The 11,544-nt window shown below is 30.6% G+C and overlaps 1 protein-coding gene across 1 annotated transcript; it reads left to right on the plus strand.

Moving 5' to 3' along the window:
- Positions 570-2,664, plus strand: LOC109332543. The gene is made up of 3 exons (XM_019567526.1): positions 570-1,119; positions 1,313-1,616; positions 1,737-2,664. The coding sequence occupies exons 1-3, from the start codon at positions 570-572 to the stop codon at positions 2,662-2,664; spliced, it is 1,782 nt and encodes a 593-aa protein (XP_019423071.1).

An 11,544-nucleotide genomic window follows, 5' to 3' on the forward strand; every position in this document is an offset into this window, starting at 1 on the left:
AGCTGAGTCTTGGAGAGAGTCCATCTATGGTTGCCCTATGTTATTCTTTCTCAAAAGTTTAAAAGGCTCAAAAAATTTCTTAAAGATTCGAATGTTAATGTTTTTGGCAACATACACCATAGAGTCCAGGCTGCAATAGCTGACTTGGATACCATTCAGATTAGTATAAATGATCATGGCCTGACCAAGAGTTATTGGATCAGGAAATCACTGCTCAAACCAATCTTTTGAAAGCTCTTGTGATGGAAGATGATTTATGGAAGGAGAAATCCAGGCTTAACTAACATACAAATGGTCACAAAAATACTAGTTTCTTCCACAAGATTGCTAAGATAAGACTTGCCACCAACTCTATGTTTATGCTCAAAGTTGGAGACTCCATTCTTACTGAGCATGAGGATATAACAAACCATACTCTTAATTATTATAAAGAGTTGTTTGCTTCTCCTAACAAATCTTCCCCTAATTCTCTAATCTAAGAGGTTATTCCTTGCCTAGTAAATGCTGAGGAGAACTTCATGTTATCCAAAATTCCCGACCATGAGGAGATCAAGGTTGTTGTTTTCTCAATGAATGGTGATGGGGCTCTTGGTCCTGATGGATTTGGGAGATGTTTCTATCAGCATATTTGGGACATAGTGGAGTATGATGTTTGCAACTCTATCTCTCAATTCTTCACTAATAGTTGGATAATGCCAAACCTCAACTCCAACACTGTCATTCTCATTCCAAAATCTGCTTTTACTGAGAGAATTGAGGATTTCAGACCTATTGCTCTTGCCAACTTCCAGTTTAAGATAATCACTAAGGTGCTTGCTTATAGAGAATCCTTAATTTCAAACATAATTGTCTCTCCTAAGCAAAAACGATTCCTCAAAGGTAGAAGTACTCAGGACTGCATCTGCACATCCTCAGAAGCAATAAACTTGCTTGATCACAAAATCTTTGGTGGCAATATGGCAATAAAGCTTAACATCAGGAAAGCTTTTGATACTCTAGACTGGATTTTTTTGCTTGATACTCTGCAGGCTTTTGGCTTTAATGTCAAATTCATCAACTGGATCAAAATTATTTTGCATTCAGCCAAGCTCACAATAAATGTGAATGGTCAAAATGCGGGTTATTTCAATTGTCTCGGGGGTGTAAGACAAGGGGATCCTTTATCTCTTATTTTGTTTGGCAGAAGATGTCCTGAGCAAAGGTATTTCAAAGCTGATTGATTAACACAAAGTTAGTCTTATTTTTGGTCCTAAAAGATTGCATACCACTAGCCATGTGCTTTATGTTGATGACATCTTAATTTTTTGCAAAGGGATCAAAAGAGAATTGCTTGCTCTAAAAAACCTGGTTGATAATTATGCCTCAACTTATGGTCAGCGTATTAATCCTTCTAAGTGCAAGTTCTGCACAATTGGCTCAGCAAGAAAGATTGCAAATTTATCCTACTATTTAGGCTTCAATGCTGGAGATCTGCCTTTCACATACTTAGGTGTCCTTTTGTTCAAAGGAAAGCCTAGGAAACTATATCTCCAACCCATCGTTGATAGAATCACAAATAAACTTGCTAAGTGGAAAGGGCATTCTCTATCAATTATGGGCAGAGTTGAGCTTGTGAAGTCTGTAATACATAGCATGTTGGTGTATACTTTCCATATATATGCATGAACTGTTCAATTACTAAAGCATTTAGATTCTTGCATCATGAATTTTGTTTGATCTGGTGATGTTAATACCAGGAAGATGGTTACTGTGTCATGGGCTCAGGTTTGCACCACTCTCAAATGTGGTGGTCTTGGCCTAAGATCCTTAAACAAAATCAAGGTGGCTGCTCTTCTAAAGCTTGCTTGGGAGATGTTGAGCTCTGATCAAGATTTGGCCATTTTTTGCATAAATAGATTTGGCAATGACACTACTCCATCTTCTAGATATTTTAAGTCATCTATCTGGCCTGGAATTCGAGCTAATTGGCATACTGCACAAATTAACTCAATCTGGCTTATAGGGGATGGCCACACCATAAATTTCTGGAAGGATAATTGGCATGATGAACCTTTGGTTGAGTCTCTAAACATTCCTGAGGAGTTCTATCACAATCTTCTAGCCACAGTTGGTGATTTCATCTTGGACTTTAAGCGGATCATTCCTCAGGTTTTGGCTGATCGTTTCTCTGATATTACTCTGCAAATTTCTAGGACCACCCTTGCTCAAAACAAAGATAAATGTTGTTGGCAAAACTCTAATGATGGAATGCTTACATTAAAGGTTACTTTTAATTGCATCTCCCCTACTGCAAACAATCTCAGTTGGTGTAATTATCTTTGGTCTGCATCTATACCTCCATCAAAATCCTTCATCACTTGGAGGCTCATCAATAAGAAAATTCTAACGGATGAAAACTTGAAAAAAAGAGGGTGTTATTTGGCTTCTGTTTGCCACCTCTGCATGAAAAACACAGAAAATGTTGATCATTTATTCCTCTCTTGTGCTTTTGCTGTTGATTTGTGGAACCGTCTCAACTCAATTTTCTCTATAAACCTTGATACTCCTTCAATTTCTACAATCCTACTGAGTTGTACAAGTAAATGGAGCCCTCAGGGGAAGATCTTTTGGCTGCTAGTATTATCCATATTGTTAGCACTATATGGCATTGTAGAAATAAACTAAGGTTTGATAACAAGAGGATCATTATGCAGCAAGCTATAGCTAAGATAAAGCTGGCAATAACTCTCTCTGGAAACACCTCTAAGGCTGCTGCTTATCCTAACATACAGGAGCTTTGCATCTTAAAATCTCTTCATGTTTCAATCAATTACTCCAAAGCTCCAAAAACTATTGAAGTTAATTGGGCTCCTCCTGCTATAGGAAGGGTGAAAATCAACACGAATAGTGCTGCTCAAGGCTCCTCGAGTTACTCGGGTGGGGGTGCAATTTTCAGAGATCACATGGGGGGTTTCATGGCTTGTTTCGCTGACTACTTTGGAATCAAAGATGCCTTATTTGCAGAGCTAAACTTAGCCATCATGGTTATTGAATTGGCTCATAGAAATGGTTGGAAGGTTGTTTGGTTAGAGTGTGACTCGACATTAGTTGTTGACATATTCAAAGGGAAGTGCAATCCTCCTTGGATGCTGCTAAACAAGTGGTGTTGCTGCAAAAAAATCTTGGAATCAATGGATTGCTTCATTACTCACATCTATAGGAAGGGAAACACTTGCGCAGATAAACTTACTAATTTTTGCATTGTCTCGAAGGTTTTCTCTCATTGGAATTCAATTCTAAGTTTCTTGAAAAATGATTACAATAGGAATAGGCTTGGCCTTCCGACCTATAGATTTGTATCAATGCAACCTCTTGTTTCTCAATATTTCTTAATATACCCATCGGGTGGTTTTCACCCTTTGCTTAAAAAAAGTTGGAAAGAAATTACCACCTTTGATACTTTAGAAGACTTTTTTATTACTTTCATTAAATTAAGAAATACAAAAATATCATTAAATTTCTCAATAGTTCTATCATAATTTACCAAAGCTATCATTCGTGGATGCTTGGATGGAATTAAATTATTTTATTTTTCACATAAATCATTTAAGTAAATAAGAATATTTTGGCAATAAACTTATTTATTTTACAGAAACCTATAAATAAGATACTCCAAAATGGTCTTGTAAAAGGACTAGAGGTGGTAAAATTGAAAGTCTTATTTTTTATTGGGAAAGTCTATAAAAACTCTTTGAATTTATGCTTTTTGCAAGTAATCATCATGAACTATATTTTCTTTTTAATTATTCCATAAACTTTATGTTTTGCCGAAATCGGTCTACACATAAGGATAATATTAAATTAATAGTAATGAATAATTCTAACTCATGCATTTTGTTATAACTTGAATTGATAGATCATCATTATTTTATTTTATTTTATTTTTATAAATAAAAATATTATTGTGTTAACTATTTTTAACTTTATAATTTACTTATTATTTTCCTCTCAATCAAATTTGTATTTTGATGATAGTTTTCGCTTAACATTAACGTTGACTAACCTACATTGTTGCATTGATACTAATATGAGTTTGACCGCATTAGTTTCCATGTTGGCCTATTAGTAATTTTAAATGTATTTATTCATAGGTCAATTTCATCAATTGATAAAGTTTAAAGAATAACTAAGAAGAAACATAATATTATCTACAGAAGATATAAAGCTTAGATGAGCTTTATGTAATTTTCTCTTTATTTCATGCATTTCTTAATTTAAATGTAAAACATTAATTTTATTGAGGATCGGGGTAGAGTATTTAGTTTGATGTCAGTGGGAATATCTTCGGTAAACGAAAGAAATATGCAGCAATAAGACGTTGATATAGTGGTGTAAGATTCCACTGGATCCTCATAAAAATAAAAAAAAATTAATGATTCAATTTTAAAGGATATGTTTGTTGAAAGAGACAATCACATACTCTAAAAGATATTAGTTTCTTATCATACGATGGAGAATACCCTTGATACTAGCAAAATAAACAAAAAAATATGTGTTGTTTAGACTAAAAAATATGTGCTTCAAATTTAGAGAAAAAAAATTTATATCCTCCTAACATATCAACATAACAATCTTCTTGCCCATACAAAACAGACATGTGTCACTTTCTACTCACAAGAAGCTAATAATATCTCTGTTAGAGAAAATAATTTCATTAGTATTTGAGTCTTACACGTTATTTTATAATTTATTACATATCCTTATAAATTAAGAATAATACTATTGTTCTTTATATATCACTCTTATTCTTATTCAGATCTTATAACCTCCCCACAACCTTTTTATTTAATAATAACAAATCATTTCTATATTCTCTTTTTTTGCATTTGGGGTAAGAATAAATACACGAAATATTCTTATGCAATGATTATTCTTAAGAAATAAGAATCACACATTAACAAATCAGAATAAATATGCTACAACATATGTTAAATGTCAATCACAATAAATATGCTATAACATATGCTAAATGTCATTTTCTATATTTAAGAGAATTTATATTTGTTAGGAGTATACAATATTATCTTAAAAAATTACTCCTTTTGTACCTTTATATGTGTCTTTTAAGATTTGACTACACTGATAAAAAATAATACTATTTTTTTTGTTTTCAAAAAAAAATATATAAATTGCGTTTTCTTATTACATCATCGAGTGTTATAAAATTCGGCTCGAACTGGACAATATAACTGGTTCAATAGTGAACTGAACATTTGACCGATCTGAACCTCTCATCTAACTGGTTTTATATTAAAATTTGATTGACTTGGTTCTACTCGATTGATTTAAGCCTAAAACCGGTGACTCGGATGACCAGACTGATTGGACTGCCTGAGTCAATCAAAAAACAGATTTTTTTTAAAAACAACCAAAACAACGTCGTTTTAAGATGAATTCTTTTTAACTTATTTGTAATTATATTTGTCATTTGTTAACTTATATTATAGCAAAATTTTCATTGTTTAATTAAATTTAAATTCATGTGCACTTTTCATGCAATTAAAGCATAATACATAGTTGTTTAATGATGTTTTAAACTTGATTATGATATTTTATAGTAGTAAAATGTTCTTTGCTAATTATTTAATTAGGTATAGTAATATTTTTAAACTTAAAATATAGATTTATTAAATAATGTTAGCTAATAATATAAAATGAGTCAATCAGTCCAAAACTCACTGGTCTAACCAATGACTCATTGACTTAATTTGATGATCGAGTTATTGATGAGTTTAATAACATTCAGACCATCATCATTTCTTCTCTTCACATTATCATAATAAAGTGCTCAATTAAGATAAGGATATAATTAATAAAAAATAATTAATATTGTCTAAACTTTAAATATAATATAAATAACTTTTTTTCAGAAAACAAACTTAAAAAAGGAGTATATGGAATAATAAATTAAATCAGACGACTTAATACTTTTGTTTTATCGGGCAGATTTTCATTTCGTTTTTCTTTAGTTTTGTAGGAAATTATTTAATACACATAATCATAAAAATAATAATAAAATTAAATAAGAGTATTAAAGATTTCTGTTTTAGCTGGTCATATTTTTGTTTTGTGATATTCGTTTGACCGTTTTTAAAAGAGTAAATTACATTGACACCTCCTGAGTTTTAGTTAAATTACACAAATCACCCCTCACTTTTCTACACCTATATAAATCTCCCCTAGTTTTTATACTTTCATTAACTGACCACTTATGCATAAAAAATAAGTGTAATTTTTTAAACAAAAAATGTGATAAATGCAATTAAGTTAAACAAAATATGATATATTGGGTAGACAAGTCTAAATAATATACAAATTAATGTATCTTTATTATTTTATGTTACAAAATGCATCAACAATTCTAAAGAAATATTGTTTAAATCACTCTTATAATATACTGTAATGAACCAAAAATAATAAAGAAATATTGACTCATATATTATTTGGATTTGTCTCCACAATATATCATGTTTTGTTTAACTTAATTGCATTTATCACATTTTTTGTTTAAAAGATTATACTTATTTCTTATGCAGGGATGGTCAGTGTAATGAAGTATAAAAATGAGGGGAGGTCTGTGTATGTGTAAAAAAATGAGGAGTAGTTTGTGTAATTTGACTAAAACTCAGGGGTGTCAGTATAATTTACTTTTTTTAAAATTATTTAATAACCCTATTTGTAAAAATAATATCTTAACACAACTTTTACGTTTAGTCCCAACTTAAAACTAACTCTATATAACAAAAACACATATTTATATGACCAATATTAAATAATCATGTTTAATGGTATGACCCAATTACGTGTTGGTCCAATGGTACAAGGTTTTATTAGATTCTTAAACTCAATGATTTGATTCCTAAGAGTAACATTTGTTAATATAGGCAATCATTAACTCCGAAATAGATTAATTCCTTACCAAAAAAAAGTAAGAAATAATTTTGGCGGTACAAAAAAATGGTATGGTTGGACGTGCGTCACCTTTGCTTACTAGATGATTTGTGAGAGCAATTCTTCTTTATGTAGAGACATTCTTAAAAAATAATCATTCTGGTAATCTGGTCAAGGTAAACAATGAAGTTTATTCTAATTTGAGTTTTTGTTTTTATTATAGACTAGCGTGCATTATTATTACTAGCGTGTTGACATGCACTGTCGTGCCTGTCAACCCACTTTTCTATCGTTTGTGATGTATAGTTTGTATTTTATAAATTCAAATATAATTTTTTGCGCTAAATTTACGGTTGAATTTATTCAATTGGTCTAATATTTAATTTTTTAAATACACTTTTAAAATAAGAAGATAATAAGGATAAAATAAGAAAATAATATTATATGATGTTTTGGTAGAAATAAAAAGCTATTGAGAGTAAAATTGGAAAATACAAATTACACCATGATGGTGATTATTTTATGTTTTCCCTTTATTAATAGTATAGATATATATAGTATATTCTTTTACTTTTGTGAATAGGATGGTCAAATGATGACAGGATAGCCTTAAGTATAAAAATAAAAAATAAAGTTAACTATTTAACTATTTTTATTTTTAAAATGCACAAATGGAAAAGTGAACTAGAGCATATGCAATGAATTTTAAATAAATTAAAGCACATTAACGGATATTAGAGCACGTCATTTTCTAGTACTCATATGAAAGCACAAAAAACAGTTTCATATCAAAGCTCAAGAAATCAATAAAGAAACAGTTTCATATCAAAGCTCAAGAAATCAATAAAGAAACAGTTTCATGTTAACGCTCACAAACTTTAATGTAAAGTTTTATTAAAGTCGAATTATAAAAACAGTAGTCGATTATAGAACGAATGATGAAATATATTCTTAATCACTGTAAATATATGGAATTTTGATTTCAGTTCTTCGATATTTTTTCCTCCAATTTTTACTTATTATTTTAGTTAGTCTATTTGATTTTAGTCCTTAGATGATCTATCAATCTCACATTTTATAAGATCATCACTTAGTATAACACATTTCACATGTACGTCTTAGCCATATTATAACTAGAAACTAAAACAAATATTTTAGAATATATAAGGACCAAATCCATAAAAAATAAAGTTATATGAATTATAACCACAATTCCATTTTGGAGATAAAAAACTTATTTAAGTTAATATTAATTATAATTTATTGCAAAATAATTCAATAAAAAATAATTATTAAAATCAACAATGTGTTAATCGGATAAAAGAAGTTTCACTTAGCCAATTAATTAGATCTCTTGTTGATTTTTCACTTAGTCAAATGATCGAGTGAGATGAGTTAAAAATAAAGAATATGAGTTAGTACAATATTTACTTACAAATGAGCGTTGTTAAATTATTACTTTGACATAGTATATCTACACACTTTCATCATCATACTTTCTCTATCTTTGAATGGTACTACTACAAACTCTAAACAATAGTAATATTTGAGCTTAATGGAATGAATATATTCTGTACCACTATTTCTCTATCTCTATATTAAATCAATAAAATCATATCAATTAATAATTGTTACTGCATTTTGATAAATGATAAATAAAATTACATATAAACAGGTGATCTTCACTCAAGTTAACGTACCATTCTAGTGGTCAATAATTCCATTCAGCCTTTTTCACCCAACTTTGGTTGTCCGAACTAAGATATAAGCCATCAAATTTGATCAGCCAATAGGAAAGACGGTGTATATCATTGGAGTCACGTGGATCAATAGAAGTCCTCACTTTAATAAATCTTAAGTTACATTTCTCTCCCATGGTAGCAGCCCACTTATAAGAACCACCAACTGCTACTTCAAAACTTCCTCCTTCTAAACAATTAAAATGCACTTTCTTTGAAGTAGAAGGAAGATCAATTTGGACGATTACACTAATTGCAGTAGCAACCTCATTGATGCTATCCATGGCTAATTTGTTGAATTGATACCCAGAATCAATAGAAGCATTACATAAACCAAGTGCAAGGAAGAAGGTGACATAGAATATGGGTGACATTTTTAATTTTCACAACACACAATGCAAACTTAGATGAGGGAAGGTTTGCATTTTGTATGTAATATATATAGGAAAATGTATTAAACCTCTCTTAAAATTTTGGTAATTTATAAATTCATACCATGAACTTTCAAATTATCATAATTGATGCTTACACTATTATAATTAAGGGTTGATAATCAACTTAACCAATTCGGTATCATTCGAAACTCGTCTCATTAATTAGCTTGACAAACTTTGTTCATGAACAAAATGAGTTAGATACAGTTTGACTCATTAAATTTAAAAACTAACTATATATATATATATATATATATTATACTTGTATTTATATTATATATGGTAAATCGATTTACATTGAGTTAAATTACACCAATTACATTTATTACTAATCATGGATTTAAGATAAATCTAATAGTATGTACAAGGTGACATATTTTTTAATTTCTCTTTTCTCCGACCTTCAATTAATACTTCTTTTTCTTCCAACCAATACTTAATGTTTCCTATTATTAATTTTTTAACAAAATCACATGATCTATTTTGAAAATTTTAGCTTTTCTACAGCTTTTTGTATTAGTTCTAGGAATTAGTAAAGAAATACTAAAAGCACGTTGGAGATCAATCACACCAATGCTTGTGCAAGTGTGGTTTCTCTTTTAAATATACAATTTTAGAAGTTATATGTATATATATATAACTAATATTTTATGTTTATTGTTATTATACCATGAATTTGCATTACTTTTATGTTTATTATTGTTATAATTGTATATATAATTTTGTGAAGAGCGAATATTTTGAAAGTAAAATATAAATGTCTACAACATCAAGAAATATGAAAAAAACATAAAAAAAAATTAAAACATAAAAAATTTGAAATAATTGTGATAATGATGAATTGATATTTGACAATCACACAAATTCAGAAAATGTATTTATTAAAATATTGGTCGTAATCATCATATCATAAAGGGTATATAGGATATTGTACATTCATTAATTGGGTTTGAATGTTTGATATAGTTGTTAGTTTGTTGGTTTTGGTTAAGTAATCCTTGAATTCAATTGGTCTAGGGCCATGTTTAGTTATTATTAATAGCCACCTGTGCATGTTTACAGTGATGGAGAGAGAAAGGAGAGTGGAGAGGAAAAGAAGAATGGAGGGTTGTTGGTAAGGGCCATTATCGTGATGAGAAGAAAAGCTTTGTAGGTAATACCCTTCTCTTCTCTCATAGGGCAAGCCTAAAGAGCTATGGAAGCTTTATTCCTAGAGGGTATTATAGGAATCTGCTGAGTACGTTACAACCTTCTTCTTCACAAATTTCCCGGATAACTTCGGTGTTGCAGAGATGTGGGCGACATTTCAGAAATTTGGAAGTGTGGGGGATGTAATAATTCCTAAGAAAAGGGATAAAAGAGGAAAAAGGTTTGGTTTTGTTAGATTCAAACAAAGTGGAGATGAAGGATTTTTGGAGAAAGCCTTGATGAATCTTTGGATTGGTAACTTTAAAGTTGGTATGAATAGACCAAGATTTGAAAGGCAAGGAGGTCAAAAGCTTGGAGGGAGAGGTGATCAACATCATATATAAGGCGTAAAGAGGAATATGGAGTGCATGAGAAGAGTGTTGATAAGTCAAAAATGGTTCATTCCTCCTGGAAATAAGCTTTGATCAAAGGAAGATCTCATCTCAGGGTTGAGGATTTGCACGATTGGCACGACTTAGATTTCAAGATATCTAATGACACTATCAATTTGCTTGGCAAAAACTTTGTGGGTGAAATCAGAAATTGGGATCATATTGACAAAGTTCAAAATATCCTTTCCTCTGAAGGGATTTTTTCTATTAAAGCATCTCATATGGGAGGAAGGTTGTTCCTTTTGAAAGGAGAGAATGAAGAACACTTAGAGGCTCTGAAGATGTGCAAAGAACCCTGGTGTAAAATTATTTTCACAGATATAAGGAGATAGTCCCCTCAAGAGAGAATGAAAGATAGATTGGTGTGGGTTCGTTGCTTGGGGACACCATTACAAGCCGGGTCAGAGGAATTCTTTCGCTTTGTTGTGAAAAAAGTGGGCCAAATCATTAAACTAGATGATGCAACTTTGAATAAAGATAATCTGGTGTTTGACAGACTTTGTAACGCCCCAAAAAATACTTCTCAAAAACATTGCGGAAAAATGGGTACATTTTTTTTTGAAATGGTGATGTAAAATTGTTTCCTTTTAAAACCTTCCTTTTCCGGGACATCACTTTAAGTAACTCAAATGCGGAAAATCAACTTATCGTTATCGAATGATAACTTAACCTGATTCACAATTTCCTGAATAACACAATGCATATAAACGGTTAAGTCATCTTTAGTTCATACAAACTAAATCAACAAAGGCGGAAACTACATCGCCACTAACATATACAAAATCACCAAATACACAGCCCCCATCAAAAACAAACAAAAGGACATCGACTGGCCCCCAAGCTGACTCAGAAGATTCCAGG

The sequence above is a fragment of the Lupinus angustifolius genome, chromosome LG18 (assembly GCF_001865875.1).
Source record: "Lupinus angustifolius cultivar Tanjil chromosome LG18, LupAngTanjil_v1.0, whole genome shotgun sequence".
NCBI lineage: Eukaryota > Viridiplantae > Streptophyta > Magnoliopsida > Fabales > Fabaceae > Lupinus > Lupinus angustifolius.